This window comes from Streptopelia decaocto (assembly GCF_964273445.1).
Source record: "Streptopelia decaocto genome assembly, chromosome: 3".
Classification (NCBI taxonomy): Eukaryota; Metazoa; Chordata; class Aves; order Columbiformes; family Columbidae; genus Streptopelia; species Streptopelia decaocto.
In genome coordinates this window covers 60,953,469-60,981,266 of record NC_138656.1, presented here as the reverse complement: position 1 = coordinate 60,981,266, position 27,798 = coordinate 60,953,469, and the positions used below count along the sequence as shown (strand labels likewise).

General features: G+C 40.0%; 2 protein-coding genes across 7 annotated transcripts in view; one reads left to right on the top strand and one right to left on the bottom strand.

Moving 5' to 3' along the window:
* The window catches only part of LOC309437888 (uncharacterized protein), a 28,144-nt gene extending 6,047 nt beyond the window's left edge, over nt 1-22,097 (top strand). Inside the window, exons 3-15 of the mRNA XM_082048710.1 lie at nt 106-225; nt 1,184-1,303; nt 2,419-2,538; nt 7,512-7,634; nt 8,678-8,760; nt 9,987-10,112; nt 10,963-11,008; nt 12,171-12,304; nt 16,418-16,546; nt 17,900-18,014; nt 18,911-19,045; nt 20,277-20,402; nt 21,618-22,097. Coding sequence (XP_081904836.1) covers nt 106-225; nt 1,184-1,303; nt 2,419-2,538; nt 7,512-7,634; nt 8,678-8,760; nt 9,987-10,112; nt 10,963-11,008; nt 12,171-12,304; nt 16,418-16,546; nt 17,900-18,014; nt 18,911-19,045; nt 20,277-20,402; nt 21,618-21,739 — 1,499 coding nt within the window. The 3' untranslated portion in view covers nt 21,740-22,097. The remainder of the gene's footprint in view (nt 1-105; nt 226-1,183; nt 1,304-2,418; nt 2,539-7,511; nt 7,635-8,677; nt 8,761-9,986; nt 10,113-10,962; nt 11,009-12,170; nt 12,305-16,417; nt 16,547-17,899; nt 18,015-18,910; nt 19,046-20,276; nt 20,403-21,617) is intronic.
* A 2,599-nt stretch (nt 22,098-24,696) lies between these two features.
* MAP7 (microtubule associated protein 7) overlaps nt 24,697-27,798 on the bottom strand; it is a gene marked incomplete at both ends in the record, with an annotated part of 119,366 nt that continues 116,264 nt past the window's right edge. For 4 of the 6 annotated variants that reach the window (XM_082047912.1, XM_082047915.1, XM_082047916.1 and 1 more), the window contains one exon: nt 27,149-27,398. In XM_082047912.1, coding sequence (XP_081904038.1) covers nt 27,149-27,398 — 250 coding nt within the window. Of the gene's footprint in view, nt 26,497-27,148; nt 27,399-27,798 lie in introns of those variants that run through there. The other 2 variants (XM_082047913.1, XM_082047914.1) reach the window with 1 other exon arrangement.

Sequence of the window (27,798 nt, the reverse complement as noted above, 5' to 3'; positions counted from 1 at the left end):
CTCTATGGAGTTCTTGCAATACAAAAATCTGTATGTGTTTGGTTGGCTGTAAATTTTGATTTATTTTTGTGAACTCTGTAATTGTGCTGTCATTGTACATTGTAGGTTTTGAAATGTCACCACTTGGAAAGGACTCTCTGGAAGCCTTGAGGACCTTAGCATTTTCAGAAAACCCGGGTTTACAGCAGTCTGCTGCCCTCTATTACTTGCATATGAGTCAGCACAGTAAGTTATCTCAATGCCTTAGAAAATTTTCACATGATTATAAATAAAATGTGTTTCCGACTGTGAAACTCCCTTTGGTTCATTAAGCAAAGTTCTTTTATTTATTTATTTATTTATTTTCTTTCATGCTATGTTGTTTGCTAAGGGAAATGGAAATGCTGTCATTGCCACATGGGCAGTCTGTCTGGGTTTTGCAATGAAGCGACATCTTATGATTATAAAAGACTGTCATTTATGTAATTGTAATACTTGTGTAAAACTCAGCAGAAGCCAAAGTGGTTAGATTCAGTCTATACTGAAACTCCTGAGAGCAACACAGTCAAAATACGGTGGAAGGAAATGGATATAGTGATCATTTAAGATTTTTATATTATATAGTTTTCTGGAAGGGGACGAAGCTCTAGAGGCCAGATTGTAGTGGAAGTTTATGAATGAAACATTCTCCTTTGTTCCAGTTATTCTGTGGGAGCACTTGGCTCCTGAGGTAATTTGTAAATGGTTTGAAGTCAGCCTAGATATGCCAAATAAGATTGCAGCAAGAGTTTGGGTCCCACAAAAAGGTAGAAATACCAGCAAAAAGCAGGATATGATTTATTTATTTGATTGTTTTAAATTTACTTCAAGGAGAATATTCTGGCACTTGGCTTGATAGCTTTATCCCATGTATTTTTTGCTGGATGAAAGGTGCAGATAACCACAACATGGGGACCTGCTATGAGGTGGAATGACTTGTTTGGTAGTGAGGCATATTACTTCCCTTCCCATCATGTTTTTGAAGTAGTTGATTATTCAAAACCTTTTCAGGAGACTTGCCCTATTTTGCTGGTAGCAATGGTATTTAAATGAAGTGGAACACCACTCAGCCTGTGTGTGGTAGCACCTGAGGCTTAAGACCAACGAGAAAAATGTGACTTCTATGAACCATGAGACTCCTGAGTGTTTTCTCTCATTCCTGCAGTGAACATCCCCCTGCCTGTGGAGCATCTGGAATCCTTCTATGCCTTACTACGGTCTGCTGACCTGGAGGTGCAGCAGATGTCTTCCTTGTCCCTTGTCAATATCTTGCTGGAAGGAAATAGTGAGTAATTAACTACACTTCTCTGTTCAGGTGAAAAAGTATCTCTTCAGACATAAGGATGGCACACCTACACAAATCCAAATTCCATTTTTTGTGTTCCTGGTGGGACAGGTATGAGCCTGTTCCTGTCTGCACGCCACATAGATTCTGGTGGCACCAAGATATATCAGATCCTTCCAGATAGGTAATATCATGTGCAAGAGATCTTGGATCTGTGTGCAAAAGCTGATAAACTATTCCCAGACTGGTGTGAGAACAGCTATACTATTTTCATTCTTGGATCGAGAGGCACCACTTACCCTTTCAAGCAAAAGATACAGCTATAGAAATAAACTCTGAGACAGTGCTCATTCCCTTGTTATTTATTAACTGAAACTTGGTCTTATATTGCTTTCAGATTTAAAAAAAAAAAGAAGTTTCCTAGAATTCACTTTATTCTGTAGCTAATAGGGCAAATGTAGTTGAGACAGGATCTGAGAGCTGCAGATTAAAAACTCCCAGTAAAGTTTATGCTGATAGACAGGGCATGAACACCCTACACCGCATCACCAGTGTCCTTGTTGCATCTGCTACTGCACTCCCTGGCACCTGGATCATGACAGGTATTCCATCACGCTATCCAATAACAGCAGAAGACAGAGTCAGTCTAGCTATTTTTTTGCTTTTTTTTTTTCTTTTTTTTGCTTTTTTTTTTTTTTAAGGATCTTACTGCAAATAGTATGTCACAATTTACAAGTTAAAAAAGTATTTAAAAGGTAGACTTCAGAAGAAAAAGAGTGGGGGCTGAGTAAATTGTGAACCTATTGGAAAGCTGCAGTTACACTTTCCTCATTTTGGAGACCTTAGGTTTGAAAACAGACTTGCTAGCAGAAATACTTGAGACCTTCTGAACTAGAACCTGTGAACATCTCTTATGCTCTTTCCTGAGTCTGAAGAGGAAACAAGCAAACCAACCTAGGGACTGTGGGTGCCTTTCAGACCATTTCCATCTTAGGTCTGTTTTGCTTAATCATAATATAGACCCCCAAAGCAGTCGAAAGAAGGTATATTCTTTTCACAAAGGCATTAACTGCTTACTATTCTGTTTGTCCATTTTCTCTTGAATGTATCAATAGTCGACAAGGAATTAGTTGTTCAAATGGGTTTACTTGAGCCAGTTCTGGATCTGCTTGAGTCAGAGGATCCCACTGTCCAGTGTAACTCCTGTGCCTGCACCATGATTTTGGCTGTTTCAGGTGAGTGTGCTGTTCTTTCTCTTTGTCCTCTGCAGTGGATTCATTCAACTCTCAACATCATATTTCAAGGTGAAACAACTTATTTGCAATTGGTGTAAGAGTCATAAGATGCAGCAGCAAATTGTGGTATTCCTACATCATAAATTCAACCTCTTGAGATTCCAGCTAAGTAAGGTCTTTTTCTCAGTGTTTCTGACATTCATTCGCTTATGATTACAAGCTTTCTTCTGATTTCCAACGTAAATATATTAATGACCAGCTTATCTTAATTAGTGTCTACACTGGTTTTTGCTTCAGGAGTTTTTCCTCTCTAATGTCTATGTTGATCAGGATCCTTCATTTTACTAGACTGAAAAAGCCAAGCCCATTTAAGACTCCTCTTGTAAGCAAGACTCTCTGTTCATCTCCACAGCCCTTCTGGGTGTAAATTATATGTTCCAGAAATAGAACACAGCAATTGCATCTGCTGTTGTGATACCACAGACCTCAGGCATTGTTACAGTCCCAAGATGTACATAAATGCTGTGGGAGTTCCAGTTTGACTTAGTCTCTTCTGAAAGAGAGGTTGCCAGGAATTTGCAGACACAATCACCTGTATCTTTTATTGTGGCTTTTGTGGTACATCTCATGATAACACGTGCTTTTTTTTGTGATTGCATTGTGGTGATGTTGTCATCCATCTTTCTCCTCCTTTGCTGCTATTTCCAGCAGAGACCATTTGATTAAGGATCTGCAACAAAAGTTTCTAAGCACATGTCCCTGCATTTTGTGCTGTAAGGTTTAATTCTGTTCCTCTTGCTTCAGTCTTCTAACTCATCTGTGATTTGTAAATTATTCCAGTCCTCCACCACACTGACAATACTGCACTCACACCTTCGTATTAACTTCTAGTTCAAAACCAACAACAGACCAGTCCCTATGGAATTCCAATTGTTGCCTCCTTTCAGATGGTCAGTCCCATTCAGCAAAACCTGCTGCCAGTCAGTTCCTTATTCATGATGCACTACTTGCATTTAGCACCATCTTCTCTTGCTTAACTATGCATTAGTGTGGCATCACTAAATTTTTAGGTACTTGGCACTAGGAGGGCTTTCTATATGTATGGTCAGTGGAGTTATGCGCCTGAAGATGTACAGAGGGATATCATTTCACCTGATTTAAGCAGCCCACAGACAACATGACTTCTTTGGGCACCTAAGGATGTTCTTTAGTCCTGAAGGCGCTCTGGCCCTCCTAAATATCTCTATCTTTAGCCCAGAGTATGGGGAACCCTCAGCCACTCCAGATCCAATGCACCTTCATTATCTGTTGAGGGTGGTCATCTAATGCCATCGCACACTCCCCTAAGTGTCACTGTAGTGCTGAGCACAAGCAGTTCAAATTAAGTCCTCAAGGAGCTTTCAAACTAGATAGGAAGGCATCTGTTGCACATAGAGGTAGGTGCAGAGGCTGGGTTGCTGTCTGGGATACAGATCAGTTTTGAGGATCTCTGTCCCAGTTTAAAGAGCATTTAAATGGACTGGATCAATTTATTTCTTTTTCAGACTATATTTAGCTACTGCAACAATAAGACTAAACCAAGTGGCAATTCTCTAGCGTTTGCTTTAACTTGCAGACTCTGATATCTTAAAAAATACTCTGTTCAACCATGTCCTTTAAGTAAGCCATTCATTCTTCAGAGTAATTTAAAAAATATAGAAGCACAATCAAATTAGAAAGATCCTTTAAATAGCTTTAAGGTGACTAAAATTCCAAATCCAAGAATGGTAAAATGTCTTAATTCTGTTGCATAAGCATGCAAGACTGTGTACAGAGTGAAGCTGTTTAGCAGTGTGACTGTAAGCTGGGTTGTCTCATACTTAGCCACCGCAATAGGTAGCCAAAAATAAAAAGAGCAAACAAACCCATTCAGACGAAAAGAATTTGAAGGTCAGTTTGTTCCAACACTAACATTTGTCCACACAGCAAGAGGACATGTGCACAGTTGCAATTACCTGCAGGTTTTCAATCTGTGGATGAAAGTAATGAGTTCTGGGATAAGAATTCTTCTCAGAGAACATAGGAACGGAGCAAAACATTCACAACAAGGGCTTAGGGAGGCCTGAACACCTGCATTAAACTAAACAAGGAGGATGCACTGAATGCAGAGCATGTTTGAAGTTGTACTGACAGGAGAATTTTCAAGCACATAAACGGCAGAGTGGAAAGAAAGAATTCATAAATGCATGTTTCAAGGTGAGTTATTCAAACCCAGCTTGAGTAGATGTTATTGATTTCCTCACTTAAGAGTAGTGTCTGAATACAGGGTTCCCTTCTAAAAGCACTCTAAGGGGCATCAGTGATTGTGGTGACATCAGTGGAGACACTGCATTACTCAGATAAACAGGTGGCCCAGGAGAGAAATATAACTTAGCCTGCCCCATCACTTATGGAGATGATAGTACAATTACACATCTTGGTGAGACAGATATCTCCATCCATTCTGACATAAGCTGACGAAACAGATAGTGTTCAGCCACATTATCTGACCAAAACTAGAATGAGAATGGAGAGGATAAGGGAAAATGGCATATGTAAATTAAATCCAGTAAACCCACACTAACAGGCACTAACAAAGACTGCAGGGAGAACTTGTCAGCTAGTGAGTGACCCAAGGGAAAATGAAAAAAAAAAAAAAATAAAATAAATATATTTTCATCACAGAGGTTTCCATCATGTGGGTACCTATCATTGTCTTTCCACTCCTCCACGATGAGAGTGGGCGCTCCAGTCCTTCCCAGGCAGAATGGGGTGCCTGGGTCTCCACGTGCCACCCCCCACCAAAGCAGGCAGCAGGAGCTCATCCTGCCACTGTAGACTTCCAGTGTTGACCGCCACCTCTGAGCCCTCAGGCAGAAAAATTCTTGGAGCTGTTGCAGATGTGAAGCCTTTCCAAATCAAGCCAGTTATCTTTCTTTAAGGAAGGAAAAACCTTTGAAGCACCCAACGGCTCCTATTCTGTCATATTTTGCCCAAGTTTTGTCTGAAAGTTTTTAAGCAAATGTGAGGTTCTTAAACAACATTCACGAAGTGTGTTGTGTGAAAGAATGAAGGAAGCAGCAATATCTGAATACTCAATCTTTTTACCTCTCTTCTTTACTCAGCTAATTAGAGTTTCCATCACACCAGACTGGTTTCTATCAGTTGCATCTGCACAAAAGAATTTCTGCTTCTGCTTAGGGAAACAAAAGAACAATATGTAGGCAGATTAGATCGAAGAAAGGCTTGTCCACAAAATTGGCCAGAAAATTTCACCAGAATAATAGCTTCCCACATGGAAAAATCTATTTTTAAATACACGACTCTTCCCAGAACAATCATTTGCTCAAAAATTAGAGTGTGCTTTTTCCAGAATAAAAGGTATTTTCCTGGTATAAAATATCCATATAAAGGCAGAAAGGGCCTTGTCCTGGAATATTAACCTGATAGTGGCTGAACTATACTTGAATAGATATCCTGGATTATCTGTGTATGTCAGTTCCCAAGTATAGATAGGCTCCAGGTATAGAAATAGTGGCTTTGTTTTCTTAACTCTCTAAGTTAGTTGGCATGTGAAGAGTTGATCTCATCCAAATACCTTCACATTTCTTGCTCTCTTCTGCTTCACGTTTCTCCCAGCAAACCTGCAGAGACTGGCCATTGTTGAAACTGTCCAGAAACGTACATAAATGAAGCAATACTCAGGTAAAACTCCTGTGGTCTTCAGTGGCAGTTTGGCTCATATAAACAGTGGAAGATGTAGACTATGGATTTTGCTTTTTCCTTTTATAAAATAATCTGCAGAATACTATGATATTAAGAGAATTCTTAATTGGTCTAATTCCCATTTAAATCTCATCAACTTCAAAGAACACTACTGTCAACACCTTTTTTTTTTTTTTTTCAAAATTATGCCACTAGAACGCTTATAGATACAAATACAGATAATGTATAGATATAAATAAGACAGTAAAGAGGAGAGAACCATAGACAGCTGCCTCAGTGTGGCAGCAAGCTATTTGTTGAAAATGTTTTTATGACCTCAGAGTAGAGGAGTAAGGAAGAGCATAATGGAAGGATTCTTTTCTATACACCACAACTGAGGCTACCTTCAGTAAGTCTAAAACAAGGGCAGTGGAAGTAAAAGCAGATTTTTTAAAAATCTAAATTGTATTATATTTTATAGCACAATATAACTTTATCATATGTAATATACACAGTTTATAAATATGTTATATAGTATTTTATAGTATATAGTTAATTTTATAGCATTATTTAAGTATTATAGTTATTTTTTCCCCAGTTTTTCATACAAGACTCTAAGGAACTCTGCAGATCTTGTTTTGAATTCTTCTTGTCCTCTAGGATGTTGAATACAACAGTACAACTTAATACACTGCTGTGCAAGGAAGCATCACCACTTCAGAGAAGATGTATCTTTTCAAATTCCAGTGGTTAAGTCAAATTATGTTTGTAGAAACCTTTGCATTGTTTGTGGCTGTCAAAGGAGTGTCACAAGCACATTCAAAGAGGGAAGCTGGCCCTCAGTACACCCTGCTAAATAAATGCAGTCTTCCTGCAGTTACTCATATAGTTTTTGGTTGGCACACTGTGAATAGCTTGATCAGACATTCCAGGGTTACAAGACAAGTACAACACCTTGTTACTTGTTTAAGGGGAGTTATGGTCCCTTTGTTTTGATCATCCCCGTCACAAAACAAAAGCATTGAACCAGCTGCGGTCTGTGCCCAATCCAGAAGACATGAGTGAGTTTCTTTCCCATTGAGCTCTTAGGATTTTTAAGGGGTTCCTTTGAGCATGCAGAGAAATTTGGATATATATAACAAAGAAACAGAGAAACGAACACCAAAGAAATCTAGTCCTGCTACATGTCCTGCTTCTGGCGCACAGTAATATGACAACATAATCTTTCTTTCTCTGGTTCTTTTCTCCAGAGTCCAACCGAGAGGCTATTTGTGCTGCTCGAGGAGTTACACCCCTACTGTCTCTTGCCAATTCCTATGATCCTAGAGTCCAACAAAATGCAGTTGGTGCTATTCTCAACCTCACACAATCAGGTACTTTCTGACTAATGGTTTATCTAAAATTGCTGAAAGAAATTTCTCACTGATAGAAAAATAATTCAAAAGGGTTAAGGCAAGAACAGGAGTATATCTGAGCAACAAATTATTTCCTTTGCATATGATGTTCATGTTGATACCATAGGCTGGCGATTTAAATCTGGCCTCTCTTTAGCTAATAGAAACCATTTTTGCCTAGTACCAAAGAAGAAAGGCTTGATTTTCAACCCCAACGGGCTAATGTACAAGCACTTATATCATCAGTCAAAGAAACAGGAAAAAAAAAAAATAGATAACTTGGTCTAAAAAGTCAGCAGCACATTTGGTGGTACTTTGAAGCAATCTCAGAAGCTTGTCAAGCTCCAGGAACATTTGACTTGCATCCCTAACCTGATGTTGGAAGATGCAAAATATAACTATTATGGGCCAGACGTTAAAGGCTGCTTGGATATATGCCAACAGCTTTAGCAAAAGGGGTATTTGGTCCTCTGCAGTAACTTGTGGACCACCATACATTAACTCTGAAACAAGCCAGCATTAAATCTCACCTATCTAGACAATACCATTATTCCACACAGCTAAACAATACAGCCATGAGTAATGTTTCTTATCTTTATATGATGGAAGGGAACAATAGGCAAGAACTTCTACAGTTGGCTATTACACTTTTGTTATTATTCAGAATTTTTAAAATAATTTGATTTTTTTAACACAGAAATCACAGTGAATATGCTACCTGAGGTTTTTCAGCTGCTCCAGCAATTCAGATGCTCATAGCAGTCTTTAGCATAAAACCAGCAAGGACTCAATTGATCAAACAGCCTGCTAGTCATTTTCCTAGAATGTCTGCATACTGCTACATTGCACAAGCTCTGAATTATAATACTCTCCAATCACACTGTTTGGCAAATAGTTGGACAACATCAGCACTCTCTAGAATTCAAGGATTGTGCATATCCCTTTTAAATAGTGCCTCCAGAGGAGAGAGGGGGAAGGGAAAGGATACACTAACAGCACTTTTTGTTTATGTTCAATGGCAGAGAAAATACAACAGGTCCTATGCAAGGAAGGAGCTCTACCAGTTCTTGCCTTGCTGCTGGAATCTCCTGACTCAGAAGTGCAGGTACGGTTCAGACAAATCAGATTTTTAAACAGTAACAGTGTGACTGTAAGGAGAGCATAAACCACAGCATGCAGAAATGTAAAGGTGGAGAGGAGGGAAGGTTCCTCCAGAGAAAGGGGGAAATATGAGAGCACCTTGGTGAAACTCAGCTCAGTTAGATAATGTATATTCAGAACACTCCACTTGTCTAGCTCCACAGAAGAAAGTTCGTGATGCAGAAGTGCATCTGCCAGCACGATAACACAGTTGTTACGTGGTTGTCTTTCAGATCAGATAAGTTGTAGATAGGGCTCTTCCTATGTGTTTTTTGTGTTGGTGTTGTGTGTGTTTGTGTGTTTGGTTTGTTTTTTTTTAATCCTAACTTTGATCTTCCACTCTAAGCACTTTTACTAAGTGTTCTGAGAAGGCGTAGCTTGCAAAGAATTTTTTCTTATTATTGTAAATGTCTGGGGACTCTTCCTATTTTATGCCTACTATGGACACCTGTTTGTGATTCTGCACACTTAACAGAGAGCTGGTCTTGGTTCAAAAGTCTGCTAATGAAAAACAATGAATCAGCGTTGTAAACCTTAAAATCCACTAGTTCATTCATTTGGTCCTCTAAGTAGTACGGGGCAGTTTCCTCCATTGTTGTTGTTACTCAGTTCTCTGTTCAATGTCTGAAGTGATGGAGCCTCTGCAATTGCTTTCTGCAAACTGCTTCAGCACCATGAGCTTTCTGTGAGATTCGTCTTAAAATTTCCCTCTCTGCAGTTCAACCTGTTTCTTCTAATTGTACCTCCCTAGTAATCCATACTCATATATATAATTCTCTCTAGCGTTAATGTTTAAGTCATTTGAAAATGATCTCTTGGCATGCTAGGGCAATGACTACATCCAGCTTGAGTAAATCACTGTAAACATATAATACAGCAGATGCAGATGAGCTCACTTGAGTGCCTACAGCAGTGTTGTTGGAGCAGCACAGCATGTTCCCAAATATACAGAGTCCCATTGGGTTTGTACAGAGCAGTGCCACAGCCTGGCTGCAATTGGAGCTACAGCAGATGGCATTGCTGTGCTTGGAGGAAGCCCACTCAGGCTGTTATCACATCTACACAATAAAACACTCTTAAGACGAAAAAGCACTTTATTTCCATCAGCTCTAAATCTGAGCATTTCTCCAAGTTATTTTCTTCAGCATGTCACCGCTGTGACCTCTCTACTTTTTTCTTGGTTCTCTGCAGTATTACAGCTGTGCTGCCCTAAGCAACATGGCAGCCAATGCCCAGCACCATGAAGCAATGCTGAGACCTGGCAACAGATTCCTGCTGCGGACACTCATCTCTCTCCTATCCTCTTCTGTGGGCAAGGTAAAGCTGTAGCTTTTTATCTTTGTGTAAAGACATAGCATCAGAGTAGAGGTATAAAACTGGGCTTCCAGTTTCAGTCTTGCACAATTCTGCTCATCTACTGTACAGGTGCCTATGCAGCATGTTTCCCATGAAAAAAAGATGTATGCTATAAGAAACATAGGTTCTATAAGGTCAGTGTACAGCGAAAGAGGAAGAGAAAGGAAGTCATTACAGTAGTTCCATAGCCTCAGACACCTCCTTTATACTAGACTGGCCTGTATTTTTTAAACTTCAAACTACATGTGTGAAGTGCCCTATCCAGGCCCTCAACTATCTTCAATTATTGTGTCTGTGACAGAAACTATGTGAAGCATCTATTATGCTATTTTTTTTCTTTTTGGCATCCATAACCTTGACTATATGGCTTCAAAGAATAACATCTTGAAAACTTTGCTTTGTTAGGAGCCATACCAAAGAAACTTCAGTAAGCCACAGTTTGGGATTTAAAGGATGGAATCTTAAATTCTGTGTAGAAGGGAGGTATAAAAAGGCAAATGAGACAAATTCACTCCTCTTCATTTTCCTATAACTTATCTGACATGCCCAAAATAAACCAGCATCTGAACCCCATTAGCTCTTCCTCATCAACAACAGGATGACTGATAGTAGAGGAGGTTGAAAAAAAATCTAAACTTTGGGAAAAAAAAAGTCCCAAAATTTGTTCTCTGAAGATAATGTAATAGCTTGCTAGTGTTGTCACATTTATTGTGTGTACAGTAGATGAGAACATGCGTTACTGAAACCACTCTATTTCCCCCCCCCTCTTTCCCGTTTGTGCCCCCCCCCCCTCCCTTTTTGGCACAAGCAGGTCTCAAGCCAGGCATGTGTTTGCCTAAGAAATTTGGCTACCAGTGGTAAGCAATATATTGGAGATAAACAACACTATTTCTTTTTCTTTCTCTCTCTGTCTTTCGGAGTGAGCACAGTGGGCTGGGAATCTTTCATAGTAAAAGCAAAGAGATAACATCCAATTAAAATGTAGAGAAAAGGGTAAAGGAAGAGGGAGGTGCAGGTTTACTAACTAGACCAGTCTCAGAGCTCCCAGGTAGCAAGGGGAAGTACCTGGAAAAAGTGAGAGAAAAAGCAGAGGTCTTATGCACAGAGCCTTTGCAACTGTCTTTTTTTTCCCCTTCCATGTTTTCCTGGGCATTAAACTTGCTTAGGACAGAATGTCTCCTGAAATTGCTGCTTGAATAGGGATCTGCCTTCTCCCAAGGCATGAATCTGTCATTAAATTTAATTTTCTCCCAAGTGTTTGTCATCCTCTTAAAAAAAAAAATCATATCCTATTAATGCCCAAGGTCAGTTCCTACAGCATACTTGAGAGATGAAAGCAGAGGACTGGCACACTCAACACTAGAGCCCTAGGGTCCAGGGTAGAGTTGTTCATTTAGAAAACATAGAGGTGCTTCATTTTCAAGCAATCACAGTTACAGTAGAGCTGGAAGTGAAGGAACTGTTGCCCTGCTCCTTGGCATGGTTGAAAACCCCTGGTCTGCTTGGCCTTTTGGAACTATCACTCCATTTGCTGGCTGCTCTGGCATTGCCTGTAGTGTCCAAAAGCACTTGCTGAGGTTGCAGGGACAAATGGGATATACAGATTCACCCAGAATGGCTGATCTCTCCTCGGCTAACCATGACTCTGTGAGATAGGTGGTGCTTGGGAAGGTCTTTCTGTCTGTCCAGCAGAAGCTGCATCTTCCTACCAGGCCTTATGCCAGTAAAGGACTCAGAAAATTTCCTTCATTTCTTCTCACTGAGGTTCAGACACAAACTGAGGAGTACACAGAGCTACATTCTGCTCTCAAGCCAATATTAATCATTTGGAAAAAGGACCGAGAACAAGTGAGTGTTTCTTTTTATAACCGAACATGCAGCATTGTCCCATCCCACAGAGATGAGGAAGTCCCCTCTAATTTCAGCACTGAGGCACAGTCAAACGTTTATGAGTCAGGACCCAAATGCCACCTTGTGGTACCCTGAAACTCCCTGACCACGGTCATTTTCCCAAACCAGCAGACATCCAGGCCGAGATGGTTGCTGAGGGTGTCCTGCCCAAGCTGTGCTCTCTCCTGGCATCTGGCAACGAGGACGTGCGTCATGCTTCCATCGCCCTGCTCTGGATACTGTCCCAGCACCCGCACAACCAGGTAGGGGAGGTCATTTCCCAAGACCGGGGGAAAGAGTAGCTCTGTCCACCATCTGGGTTAATTGTCATGATGGCAAAACTGCAAACGAAACACATTTTGTGACTGACTGATAGACTCTGAGGGGCTTCCCAACCCTTCTGTCTCCCACCGAAGTGGTGGGGTTTTGTCCGCTGCATCTGCACCGTCACTAACTGCCCGAGGAGCCTTTCTGTTGTGGTGAGTGGGATCCAAAGGATCCCAAAATTAATCAGGTTACCTATAACAGGATCAAGGGGAGGGTAGAGGGGAAGACAGGTGTCAGATTGTTTGGATGAGTAAGCACTGCCCCGCAGTCTCTGAAACTCCCTATGGTCCCCTCCACTACCAGGCTGTGCATCTCTAGGTGGGTATTCAAGGTGCAGGACACAGGTTTGGCACCATGAGAGACTGCAGCCATGGAGACAGCTGAGGAAGTTATTCCTTGGCTACAGAGCTTCCCCACACATTGAAAAGCAGAGAAACTAAATTAGAGTGTGCATTTAAAGTGCATCAGTGTGAAATAAAGTGCAAAAATACATTCTTTCCCTATATGGACAGTTATTCAAAAGTACATTTGCATAAATGTGACATCTTGTGAATTAGGATCAAGACAGGAAGAGTGGTTAATGCAATTTGAAATCTTATCTGTCTTTAGCTAATTCACAAGGACTTTCCTGTGTCTTAGTTACAGAATGGTTCTTTTGCCCAGATTCAGGATAAACACTACCATTAACAGTGCAACACTATGCAAACACATTAAGAAGTCTAACTAGAAATAAACTCTAGCAAATAAACAAAACAGACACTTCTGCTGTACTTTCAATATTCCACATAAAATAGCAAACCCAGTAAGTAGCAACTGACAAATTATTATCTTTAAATGTGCTTTTCCATTACAATAAAGACATTGTTAGGAATATGGATATGAAAGTTTTTTTTGATAGGTGTCATAGGCTAACAACCTTTTAAGAGAGAGTTTAGGGTAAAGCAAAAAAATGTGAGAACCTTTCCTGCCACATTGCTTTAAGCAGCAGTGACAGACAGTCTGAGTAACCATAGCTGGGCTTAGGTGCTTCTTGTGGTTGAAATACACTCAGTCTGATTTCAAACATCCTTGGGGAATTACATCTCAGTTGCACGTACACAGCGCAGTATGAACCCAATTGCACCTCCTGTGACTTCAGGAGGGGATGGCAAAAATGGGTAAGCTCAACCCCTGGGAATCAGCAACTAGAGTACAGAGCTCTTCACAGGCACTGTGGCTTCACAGGGTTTGTGCTGGCTGCGTTAGCATGAAGCATCTTCATTACATGAGGCAGTTTGACAAGCAATCAAAACACAATTTGCTCTTAACAAACTTACAACTGAAATACATTAAGTTAGTTGGAGGCTACTTGCAAAGTAAAAACATTGCTCAGTATGAGGCATTAAGCTGAAACATTGTCCTCACTCATATTTGCTTTTCTTGCTCCCAAACATCATTTACACTTTTTGTTCTCCCAGAAAAGAGTGCCCACAGCTCCTTTCTTCCCTGATCCTGAATCCAGCCTTTACCAGTGCTTCAAACTCCCAGCTACAAAGGGCATGTCGTAGCATCAGTGGGAACAGCCAAAAGCACTGGGAGCTCACACTTGTTACCCCAAGAGTGAAACAGCCCGTCCTTCACGGGGGGAAAAGGGTGAACAGCAGGAGGCTGGAAAGCAAAGCATCCCCCTCAAGGATTTGTTCTCCAGTGAGAAGTATCTACATCTCAAAATTTGTTTTAGTGAGCAAACACGGCTGTCCCTGATTGCTGAATGTTGCTGCTTTGTGCAAGGGAGCCCCAGGCACTCTGAGAAGAGGCTGACCTCTTCTTACTCATATCCTGCCTCCCCACCTCCATGCCTCTTCTGGCCTGTTTTTCAAACCTTTTCAAGGTTTCTTTCTCTAACCCAGGCTGAATTCTTAGTGAGTGAAAGCGGGACTTCTCCATGGGAACAGCTATTAGAAAACAAACCACCGAACAAAGCTAACCTTTACAAGCAAGTCAAGTGATGCTTGAATTATTACAAATACTACCCAGGATACAATAGGGCAGAATTCATCTGCCCTTTCGTTACCATGAAGCAAATCCCTAGGAATGTTTCACAGGAGCTCCCCTCTCTGCTTAACCCCTTTTTTGCAATCTCCTGGCCAGGCTGTTGACAACAATTCCCAACAAGTGCTGGAAAACTTCCCTCTTGCAGCAGGACTTTTATTCAGTTCTCCCAAGGACAGCCCAGCCTTGAAACACTAAAGAAAGAGTCAGGCATTTTTGAGAAAACAGCTTTTTAAATCATATTCCTTTGAGCAAAGGCCTGGAAGTCAGGGTGGCAGGGGCTTGTCTAATCCAGATGATGCCACTGATTTTCCTACTCCAGGTACAAATTAACCTTGCCTTCCCATCTTGCAACCTGGCAAATGGGACAATATTTACCTTGGCAAGAAATCCCTGGATAAGGGGTGCAAGTGCAGCATTGCAGTTGTAAGCACAGTTGCTGCTGGAATGCTTTTCCCTTTTTTTTTTTCTTTAATAATCTTGGGAGAAGTTAGATCAATATCCATCTGAACCACCCAATCCATTTTTACTCAGTTTTATCATGATTCTCTTGCACTGTGGAAGATTGAGCCAGAAAACAAAATCTGGATCCCAGTCATTTGCCAGCCAAAAAAGAGGTCCATCAAAATTTAAAGTAATGTCGCTTGCAAACATAGGTCCTAAACAAATAGAAGAAGTTGGCAGGGAAGTCATTCTATATTAGAAAGTTCATTTATAATCTGTAGACGACTTCCTTCTCAGGCTGTAGCAAATCAAATAAGTATACCGTATGTAGTTATGGGATTACATAGAAGAGAGGACAGTTGGTCCAAAAGCACAGAACACAGTCATCACGGTAATTTAATTGGGTTATCTAAATTTTTTTTTCTGCCTTTGAAAAGGAGGAAGAATAAAAATAGAGAAAATTTACAGCTATATTTGCATATAGGATTCTTTAAATGCCCTGAATTTAGGCATAGCACTGCCCTTTCCATCTATTTACATGTTTTATTTTAGGAATGCTGGTTGTGACAGTTCTGTAAATGAACATAAGTGAAGATGTCAGCTGATGTTAAAGGAAAATAAGATGCATTTTTTCAATTTAAGCTAAGTAAAAGAAAGATGCAAGTTAAACTAATTTTTAAAGACATCTATCTTTCAGTGCTGTTTCAGTGATCCTGACATTTCACAGAATTCACAGTTTCAGAATGAGATTTTCCTCAGTTTAGATAGGACCAATGATTTGTTTTATATTGCACACTCTTGCTAATGTGCCTCAGTTTCTAAGTAGGACAAATAATATAGTTGATTGTTAACAAACATATGAACTGCATAAAGACCTCAGATTCCTAAGGGAAAGAGACAGAAAGAAAAAAACACTTCCAAGAGGAAATCTTTTGCTTTTTACTGTGGACCTAACACAAAGGCTGCTGATATCAGGTTTCTCTTATAAACAGCAGCACCCCCTTAATCCATCCTGTTATTGAAGAAACTACCAGGGCAGTAATCCAAACTCAGAACATCTGATTCAATTAATATTAGTGGTAACTGAAGGAAGACTACATTCAAAGAGATATCTGTCAGCAGAGAAACATATGTATGAACTCAGAAGATGCTGTTCAGAACATGTTACTGAAGTCGTGCCTGATCACAAACTGATGTAGACAGTCCACTATTGTAGGTAAGGTCACGCTGCTGCTTCTAGTACTACCACGTACTTTTGCCTTTCACACCTATCCTGACCACTGTTCCTTCCAGTCAGGATCACACATCCTTCCCCTACCTACCAACAACCTCTGAGAAGCATTCAGTGCAAACTACCAGACCTTAAAGACTCCAGCTTTCCATAGCAAGTGCTCTATAGATCAATGCCAGTCAGTAGACTGTATAGACCCAGCCCCTACACTGTCGGTTTAAATGAGCTAAGTACTGCTCCTTTCAGAGCTAAGATCTGTCTATCTGTAGTTTGCTTCAAAGTTGCATTGTGTTGCCTGTACTGGATCTAATTATGTAATTGAGATACCGGTTGTTCTTCTCAGGACACTCTGGCGTGTGCCGAGCTACTACAGAGCCTGGGGATGTTACTGTCACTGCATAAAACAGACCCTGTGATAGTTGCCCATGCCGCTTGCATCATCAAAAACCTGAGCCTTTCCAAAAACACAGAGGTAGGTACCCAATATTTTTCACTGAACTAGACCTGGGAGGTTGCAGTTATGTTTATGTCAAATCAGCATTTCCTACAGAAATGTATGTTTGTTTTTGTTGTGGTTTTTTAAATGAAACATACACCAAAGATACTCTACACAAAATTATAAGTATGAAGAAAAGGACATGATGTGCCATAATGAAAAGGGGGTTTACTTTTATTTTTCCAATACAATACAGAAATGCTAATAAAAATAAATGTCTATTTTTTTCCTATGAAGGGAGGTGGTTCACCTTCATAAAGCTTTTATAATGTGCTGTGCAATGTATTTAGCTGTCACTGCACAAGTGAATCCACAGACATGAGTGGGAGTGCCAGGTTTCCAGGGTCAATACTAAGGAACCATCCCTAAAATACTTAAGAGTCCTTGGAACAAGAGGGAAAAAAAGTGGTGTTTTTACGCTAGCCAGACACAAACAGTGTGGGAGCTGGAAAGGCAGCAGTCTGGAATCCAGCTTCAACCACTAAGCAGCAAGTTAAAAAACTGCAATGTAAAATGAGCACACAGAAAAGATATTCCTTTTTGTTGACTGACACCTGAGCTCCCTCATGGAGACGTGTTATTAGGACCTCCTAGAGAGCAGATGACTTTGGATTCAACTTCACTAGTAACCAGTCACCTCCAGGTGACTCAGGACTCATTCCTTGGTCTCATGTGCTTTTAATCCTGGTCAGCATACACTAAGTCTCCTATCTATTTTCTGCTCACTTTCTAAAATACATATCACAGTACAGAGACAAGCTATCCAACACCACTTTTCGCATAGCAGATTCAACCTAAGAGATAAGAGATACATAGAAATGTTTAATTCATACCATTTCTCTCCAGAAACAGAACCCACCTTTGCTAGTTAGAGGTCATCTCGTATTTCTGCAGATCAGAGCATTTCAACACCAGAAAGTTTTCAAAGCCTTGGAGGCACTTAAAAACTGAAAAACTTCCACATTTCCTAGTGTTTTGCCCTGGAGCACTCAGCTTATTCACCTCTGCAGCATGACTTGAGCAAATGACAGCTTAATACTGACATAGAGCCTGGTACAGCAGCAATAGGTCAGGAAATTCTTTGAGTTCAGAGTGATCTGTGATCATGATAACATCCCACAGACAGAGCAAGCCCTGAGAAACGCCTAAAATACGGTGATCTCTGAACAATCCAAGGTGGTTTTCACCTGGCTGTGGTAGATCTGAGAGGAGACATTTGCATTACTGATGTTTTAGCCTTTGCTAAGAGTTATTCAGTACTTCTGAGGTCCTTGGACACCACAAAAACGACAATGGAAGTGCTAAACGTGAACCTCTTTCTTGTTGCAGAGAATCATCGAAAGCCCATGTGTTGAAAGTCTCCTCCAGACTATGCTTTCTACTGACACTGAAGAAGACTCTCTTCATTATGTGACATCTTGCCTTGCTGAGCTAGCAAAGCAAGGTAGGGAAGCAACCCCACCAGAAATGGCTTAATCTGAGAAGCGTGCATATCGCTCATTAATCCTAATAGGAGATGAAGCACAGGTGGATGTACAGCCAAGTCTTTTCCTTTAAATTCACTGGGAGTTTTGCCATGAGCTTCAAGAAGAGAAAGATCTGACTCCCTGGCAGGACACACGGGCTCCGTAGTTTGCACTTTTCCCTGTTGAACTGCGTAAAATTTTTTACTCAAATTTTTTGTGCTGAACTTTACTGCTGTACTCTCTCTTTTTATTTGTAACTTCACCCAGTTTCTCCAACTGAATTCATTTCACAATAGCAGAAACTAACATGAGAAAAAAAAATAAAATAAAAAGTGGCTCTTAAGTTTTTTGCACATAGATTTTATGAGATTCTAGATTAGCACCCGTGGAATGTAGAGCACTCCCCATGGCAGAAAAGGTCAATATCAATTTTCTCAGCCTGCTCCAGCATTGGATATTGTCTGTCAAACATGTCATCTCTTTTATGTGGTGTAACTGCCATGCAACTGGTGACATGTCACATTTAATTTTGGAAGAGGTGCCCAGGAGCTGCTGGACAGACTAAGCCCACTAGGCAAGAGTAGATATCATACATAAAGTGATTCTTTCTTTCAGAACATAAAACCAACAAAATAAAAATCCACTAGCCTTTCTGTGAATCAAATCCACAGCCCTACCTTACTGAGAGCGTAACCTCAGGACATGACCCTGTTTTACAACCTAAACATATTGTGCAAGTTCAGCACTTATTTTGCTTCTCCAGTGGCTTCATGGATTTCCTATTTAGGCAGTATGGTTTATGGCAGACCTCTCACTTTTATTTCTTTGACACTGGAGTTTCTGTTTACTGACCATTCTCTTATCTGTCTTCCAGAGGGAGCCATGTTACATATGGTCCAGTGGATAGATGAACCCTTGACAAAGTGCTTGGTGAGACTGGCTGGCCAGCTGAAACATACTGAGACATCCTTTCAAGCTGCTTCCATCATCCAGCATGTGATAGGTCATGGTAACTGTCACACAGCATTAACTGTGCTTTCAAATATATTTATGGCTACCTGGAGTGAAATAAGCCTTTTCCCAAAGGAGTTAACTGCCAAACAACCTTTAACATTCCTTCAGCATCCTTCACCTGGTCTCTACAATTTTATTAACATAAAAAGCACCTACAGCCATACTTGAAATACACATAAAACAGCGCTGAGTGTATAAGGAAGCCCAGGGATAAAAAAGGACCACAGATAAAAATCTGATTCAGGTGTTTGTTGCCTTCTTCAAGCACCACACCATTCTGCAGTGCTGGTCTGAAGCCAATTTGGAGGTCCTTAAACACAACTTAAGTAGGAAGGTGAGAGAGCATAAAATACTCCTTACCAAGGGAAAGATGAGAACATGTTTCAGACAAGAGGCATTGTTGCATCTTTCTCTTTGACCGTCTTCCTCAGTATATTCAAGGTGATGGCATTCCCCACAAATAGGAGCAGAGGTTGGTAGAGACAATGATAAGTGAATGGTTGTGTTCCAAAATTTTAAGTCATCTCTGCTCCCTGACCAACAAAAGGAAAGCATCTTACTGAACCAAACGCTGCTGTTGTAATTCGAGACTAGATTAGCAGAAGTGAAGTGGCTTTTAAGAACATAGCCTATTTTTTTAAGTTTCGGTGAGAGAGAATGAAAAAAGCATTATTTTTGTCTTCAGAAAACAAATTACTCTATACTCTATATCATTGTCCCATGCAGCTGAGGGCCTTTAAGATTGGCAAAAAAAAAAAATGTTCAGATAATTCTTGCCACGTTCTCTAAAAAAACGTGGTTAAAAATTTAATCATCAGATGTGAGAGAAACTTAAGTCTATCATGAGTTTCTTATTAGAGAAAACACAAAACCGTTTCAATTCTATCATCAAGGATTTGCAGAGTCCCAAGTGGTGAACAGAGCACAACAGCCTAAGGGCTTCACGGGTGGGTTTGCATGACAAGTGGGACCAGTCCGTAAGTCAGCGTGCGTGCCCCTCGCGCAAAGACCAGCTTCCCAGAACCACACCCACCCAGCCTTTTGTTTACCTCAGGTATCAGCGATGCCGTTAGAGGCTGTAGCATGTGGAAGTCCTTTGCCATTCTTTGCAGTTGGTTGTCGCTGAAGGTAGATGAGTCATTAATGATATTACATTGTTACAAGAATCAGTTTTCAGTGTGTTAAAGGCTCCTACTGATCTCCCCCCGATTCTCCCATTTATGCAGAAAAAATGGTGCTTTTGTTGAAGCATCACATCGGGGAGATTCAGGCCTACCTCAAGAATTTTCTTGTCCACCAAGAGATCCGCTTTCAGCAGCTGGGCATTGCCACTTTCTGCAGACTGCAAGCAGGTATGTCCTTACTGGTGGGTGAGCCCCTCAGGGCTCAGTTGCTGCCTGCTCCTGTCAAAATTTGTAACAGAAATTACCTGCTCCACTCAGTTAAGCAAACAGAATAATCTCAAGGATAGCTCTTACCTGTTTTTAAGTAACTAAGAGTATTTTATGATAAAGGCAGGGAGTTTGTTTGTTTCCTTGGAGCACAAGTCTTATGAGGAGCAGATGGGGGAACTGGGGCTGTTTAACCTGGAGAAAAGGAGGCTGAGGGGAGACCTTATTGCTGTCTACAGCTACCTGGAAGGAGGTTGTAGCATGGAGGGTGTTGGTCTCTTCTCCCAAGTAGCAAGTGATAGGACAAGAGGAAATGGCCTCAAGTTGTGCCAGGTGAGGTTTAGGTTGGATATTAGGAAAAAATTCTTCACGAAAATGGTTGTGAGGCAGTGGAACAGGCTGCCCAGGAAGTGGTGGAGTCACCATCCCTGGAGGTGTTTAAAAGGTGTTTAAACGAGGTTCTTAGGGACATGGTTTAGTGCTAGAGTTGGTTAGGTTATAGTTGGACTCGATGATCCTGAGAGTCTGTTCCAACCGAAATGATTTTATGATTCTATAAAGGCTTTCTGATTAGCAGGGAAACAGGACTACAGGTACAGGTGTTTTTATCTGATATAAGAATGTTTGGCACTAGATGCAACCCAAAAACTTTTCAAATATGAATCTAGTTTATTTTCATAAAGGAAGCAAACAAGCAAATTGCATGATTAGCTATTAAAGTTAGCAATTCTCACATCTTTTTCATACTTTAAATTTTGTTCCTTGGGTTTTTTTCCCCTCTTTATTTTCCTCTCCATGTTTTTGGGTAGAAGTTGCGTACAGATGAGAGTTATAATATGGTAATAAATGTATTTAGTGTGTATCTTCACGTATGCAGAGTCAAGACCCTACTACATCATGATATGCATTTGTTGCATCAGGCTGAATTTGGCAACTGAGCTTTAGACATCTGGATCAGGAGAACTTGGCAGCAAGCCATCTTGAATGGCCACAAGGATGAAAACTGAATTTGTATCTGCTTTGTGTGGTAGATGAATATTGTTCTACTTTCACTATACTTCACACTGTAATAAGACCCATCAACTGCATCTAACCTGAAATATAAGCATTCTAAGCATCTGCATTAGAACACAGGGAAAAGCAGCAGGTTGCCTAACACTTGTTTTTTCTCTTCAGATCCAGAATTTGCATTAGCATTCAGAAAAAGCCAAATGGCCAAACTCCTTGAGCAAGTCCGTCAGCAAACAGAAGAAACTCAAGAGCTCCTCAGGGCAGCTAATTGCCATGAAGACAGTTAATATATAAGCCAGATGGCATATGAAAATTTACCAGATCCAAGAGCTGGAACTTTCAGACAAGACAAGTCTTTTCATTGGTTCCTGTAGTTAAAGTTTTCCTGCTATTTGCAGTTTCATCACACATAAGAGATGTTCTGATAATAAGAATCAGAGCAGGTCAAAAGACAATCCCTTAAACACTTTGGCTGGCTGCTTACGTGTGCTTGAGGACTACAGCTACATTCCTTCCAGTGGCTTGGAAAACACCTGTTACGCTTGGGTAATCTTCTGTGCTTTATTTTGGGTTTCCTCATTGCCCCCTCCAAAAAGCAAGTGCTGTATTCCTGAGGTTTTACTCCCAAAATAAGCCGACTCTGCTGAAGAGGCATCTCCCAAGTACGCAGGTTACTCTGCATTCATCTCTATTTTGTTTCTGTTCCGTGTCCCTTATTTTGGAGCACACTCCAGGGACTTGACTTTAGAAAATAACTGAATTAACATATAGTATAAAAGTTGCAAATGGGTTACTACAGGAATTAACTGCTGAGGAACAACTGAAAGAAATTTTAAGAAATTCGTAAGAAACAAGAATGGAGCAAGCCTTGAGGCTGACCCTTGATACGCTGTAGGCACTACTTTCCAGTAGAAAAGCAAAGGCACATTGAGGCAGGTAAATGCTGCAGAGAGCACATTCAGAATATAGCAGCCACTGCAAAAGATGTGGGTGGCAGTTGTCTGAATATAGAAATCTGTGTTCTGCAGATGGCAAAGTATTTCCAAAGGTACTTACAACAGGGAAAAAGCAAAGAAATCTTGCAAAATTAGGAATTGATCTTACATTTTGATATTGATGCTTCATTTTAAAAGGAGTTAAAGAACAAAAGTAGTAGTAGTATGCTTAAATTCAAATAATTTTCTTACATATATACAGGACACTGAGCAATCTCACCTCTCTTCTCCAGAGGGTAAGAATCTCACAGACCTTTCAGCCAATCAAAATAGTATTTTTCAGGAAAAAAAATAAGTAGCATAGAGCCTTGAAATTATGGAGCGCTAGTTTTATAATGTAGGTTTTAATGTGTAAGAGAACAGTTATCTAATGATAATCTATTAGTTATTTAATTCCGATGTTGGTCAATACACTTGTTTTTAAATATAAGAATCCTGCTGGAACACTGACACTTTGGAGCCACTCTTCTGACAAACATCTGCTCGCAGATAGCAAAGTTTCTTATGAAAACATTTCATAAGAGTTTCCTGTCTTCTGAGGTGTTTCTGACCATGGTATAACTCTTACATGCAAGTAGAGCTCTAGAGCTGCTACTACCTATAAACATGGCATAAAAGGGAGATTAAAAATAATAATTAAAAAAAACCCATAATTCTGTCAAATAAGAGCTCAACAGTACATTTTACAGTGCCCAAAATCTAAGCTTAGTTTTGGTGCCTAGAGGAGGCATTTCTGTTAATGATGTGGTTTAATAACTGAAAGTTCTCTCCAATAGTAGCGTTAAAAAAACAACCAAACAAAAAGCCCACCACACACACAAAAAAACCCCAAACAACAACAACAAACACACCAAAAAGCAAACAAAAAAAACCCCCGAGAACAACAAAAACAAACACACACGAAAGCTACACTCAAAATCCTCTGTGCAGAACAGTAAAAATACCTGAAGAACAGGGCAGCCAGAAACCAGATAAAGCGGTATGGTATTTTCAATATTGATGTGTGATGGGAATTTTCTTTCGGGATCTCATGTCAAAGACCCACATGCTCAGCCGTGGGCAGTTGGGCTTATTAAAACAGAGGACTACAAAGAGCTGAATGACACAGCTAGGAACAAACCCAGAAAAATCTCAAACTTCAGGCCACCTCCTTGGGTGACTTTAGGCTATTTTCCAAAACGAAAATCAGTGCAATATTAAGCAACGACATTAGAATCTGCCTGTTTTTCTCAGGCATTACAAACATTACTTCAAGGTCTTAGCAAGAAGGAAAAAAATAAAGCATTCTTCATGAGGACCGAGGAGACAAAAGACATGTGAAACAGGCAAAGCAAATGAACAACCAGTAGCTGTGATCTATTGAACTAAACTCCCTCAGTGTCACGTTCCAAGCATTCCTGTTGCGCTGTTAAGATGTGAGCAAGGAGCCAAGTCTTTCCCAAGCCCAGCTGAGCTGCTGTGCAAGGTCACTGCTCCCAGCCCTTAGAACAGCCGCCTGTCGCTTTACAGTTGCTCCTTCTACCTGCCTGAGCAGTTAAGTGTTGCCTCTGATAGCGCAAACAACAAAACCCGTTGCAGTAGCAGGCAGAGGAGCTGGCCTTCATTTGATACCATTTTTTTTAGTCACAAACAACATTCAAAGTACTTTTCCCTGCATTTAAATTAAGGACCTTAAACCAAGACTTAATTTCTATCACTTTTCATTTTTTTAAGGTTCTTTTGATTCATACACCTAATTCCACTCCCAAATCCCTAGCTTTTAGTTTGCATGTCAGGCTCTTGAAAAGGAGGAAATTTTCTCTATTTTATATATATATATATTTTCTTTTTTTTTTTTTTTTTTTTACTGCAATCTTGTTAAAAAACAAAACCAAAAAACAGCCACACACATGAGAAACAAAGCAGGCTCTTCATCTCTGTACTGCAAACATGGAAGCAAACATTCTGAAGTCTCACAAGAAACAGATCAGCAAAATTTATACCTGAGCCTATATGGATCAAGATCAACATAGTTTTAAACCTGAGCCTAAGTGAATCCTCAGACTTAAAACTGAAGCTAAACCTTACTGGCTATTTCTTCGCTCTGTTTCTAGCCATAAGTAACCCTGTACTGATTCTAAATAAAGAGATTAAAGGAAACTTGAAGAAAAGTTTTAAGCAGACCAGGAGTAGCAGGAAGAATCTTTCCACCACAGATAAACATCTGCTTCAACTATGCAAGAAAAGGAAAGTATAAATAAAAGTAAATATTTCAAACAAGTTTTATTTGGTACTTACATGCTATATATAGGTTTAAAGAAAAATGACATATTTTAGACACTTCAAAATATTGTGGCTATGTAAGTGGAAAACTAAAGAAAGCAAGAAATGAACCCAATTCATTTCACTGTGTCACAAACTACTATGGAAAGCATTCTGACTGAATGGCTGTTTTTTCCCTTCCGTATGTATTCTGGCAGATGAAGTCTCTTTTCTGTTGCATTTCTGTTGATTTTATCCCATCTCCTGAATAAGATAAACACTTGGCAGTGGCAGAAAGCAATTTCTTCAAAAATCCTTCAGTTTTTGTCTCAGAGGATTTCTTCCGCTGGCACAGACTTTCTGCACAGCCTCCTACAGGCCCAGCTTGGTGCTCATCAAAGGCAAGTGCAGGAATCTTCATGGTACATTCTCTGGTAGCACCAACCTCCATTTCCGCTAGCCAAGGTTTCAGTGAGCAATGCATCAAGCCCTGCTTGGTGCTTTAAACTCAAATACCAAGTGAGCTCTACCTGCAACAGCATTGTTTATCAAAGTACAAAAAGGTTCAAGAATTTACAGTTCTGCCCAATAGCAACCAAAGGTGAGGGATGGAACAATGACAGTAGAAATCAGCATCAAACTAAAGAGAAAGCAACCTCCATTGCTTCTCTTATCACTCAAGCTGTACTGCTTCAAAAAAATCACACACTACATGAAAAGCACAAACAGTGACCATTTTCCATTTGCTCTGAAACGAGCAAAACCGAAAAATCCCCAAACCAACCTACTTCATCATCCAAAAATCAAATATTTCGGGTTTCACACAGTCTTCAGTAGTCTGATAAGGCAAAGGAAAATCTTCCATCATTGGGAACAGCAGCAATTTACAGGACTCAGAACAAGGTATTTCCTTGTGTGTGTGTGTGCACATGTGTGCGCATATGTGTACACATCTTTTATAGTATAGTGAACATGGATGTAACAAAAAAAAATCAAGTTTGCAGTATCATTTTACCACATTTTTCTAATTTATTCAATTAAACAATTTATTTCTGCACTGAACAAAATTCATAAATACATAATCTAGGAGAACAATAGGTTTTCCTCTTGTCCATGAAAAAATAATCCTTTCAAATCGTCACATTTTAAAACCTGCCTTTTGTTTTTAGAGAAAATGCGAGAAGATCATAGTGACGTCTCAATTTACAGAATGTCCCTGTAGGAATTACATTTACAAGAACCTGATACAGAAGCCTATACTTTGCCCCCATAATTAGAGTTCTCTGCAATAATAGTTAAACCAACAGGTTTAAATAAAACACCCCATTAACTCTACTTGTAGAGCAATGAGGTATTTATTTTTCAAGTATTAGAACCACGAAGTGTAAAAGATTCTTTGCCAACTTTACAATTATACCATTCAAACCAACACCAACCTTTTTAAAAAAAGAATCAGTCCCACCACCCAAATCAGCCCATTGCTTTCAGATTCCAGTGTCCTGTGTCTTAAGGAATGCAGGAATATCCATTTACTAACAGAAAAGCTCGTTGGAAAAAGCCATATTAAGTAATGCACGTGAAGCATGATTTTTCTAGTGATGAAAGCTATTAGAAAGGTGATCCAAATCTATTCCCATCATTTCTTCTGCTGGTTTTACTAAAGTCCTTCCAAAAAAGATATTCAAGAAATCTTTAAAAAACTGGAGAGAAAAAAATAAAACACTCCTTCATAGCATGGAAGAAATTCCACTGACTGCAGAGATGCTCATAATCACCTTTGGTTCTTCAGAGAAACAATCAGATCACTTCTACAACAGAATGTATCAAAAATGACAGGTCAGCAGAGTGGCAACGCTTACTTCGAAATGCAATGCATTTGTGCAATTATTTTACTGTAAGATGATTTGCCTTACATTTTTGAGCCACAGAAAAAGAAAATGGTAACCAAATTTAGCTTGCTAAATTAGTATTTGCTTGCTTAACATCCTTTAAAAGTTGTGATGTAATTCAGAAATATCTAGTGTGCTGCAAATTATCCCTTAGTATTCATGTCAGCAAGAACTCGGCGTGGAAAGTACATCCCAAATTTTACAGAGAAGGTAGGTACCAGCTCCCCTTCTACATGTGCATATCAGACGTTACACTTGCAGAAGTGGATGATGATTACTGACCATAAGCTCAGAATGGCAGTTGTCACTGTTACTGATTCTGTTTGAAAGCACATGGCAAATGTTTTCAAGCAACTGTGAATGGCAGAAACTGCAGCATAATGGAGAACCCCCCTCAAATAAAAGATAAGGCCTCACCATAATTTGCACAGCATCTGTATGCACTTGGCATGCATGGCTTTACAAAGAGATATACTCCTTTCCCAATATTATATAGGGTTTAAAAATGCTTAAATTAATTAGCTTGTATCAATTAAGAGCTCTAGGTCTTCTGACAATTACAATACAAATATTAATGAACCAAGGCAGACCTACCTGCTGTTTGATGTGTCTGAACACTGTCTACCTGAGGCAAAAGAGTCCCCTTATCTTCAAAGGCTAGAATTGGATTCAAAGGAATTTCGGGACTATTGCTTCCATCATTGTTCATGGCATCCAGCCGGGATGGTTTTGAACCAACAGGCAGGTTTATGATCTCTTCAAAGTTATCATTCTGCATAGACATTCCATTTTCATTTGCATTTTTCTCTGGATTTTGATTGCTGAAAGAGAAAAGTAGGTATTTCCTCATATGCTTCATGTAGAAGAGAATCGTAGTCCCACTCAAAGCAATATTACAAATTGACAAGTCTGCATTAATCTAGAGCGTTCTTTTAGCCAGTAAAAACAAAACTATGCTTCTACCACAGCAGAAAAACTGTTTTTGCAGCCAAGTACTAGATAGACCTTCCCTCAAACACAGCATAGTTGTTACACGTAGTTGCACAATAGCCAGAACTACAAAGAGCTTTATGGACACTGCGCTTCTGAGAAGCAACTGCCCTGGGAAGCAATAATCAAACCCCGCAGCACCATCACTACTGTCTCGAGCCACGCACCTAACGCAGTTTACAGCCTCTAACATCATCTTCAGCTTTCATAACCTTTGCCATACCCTTATTG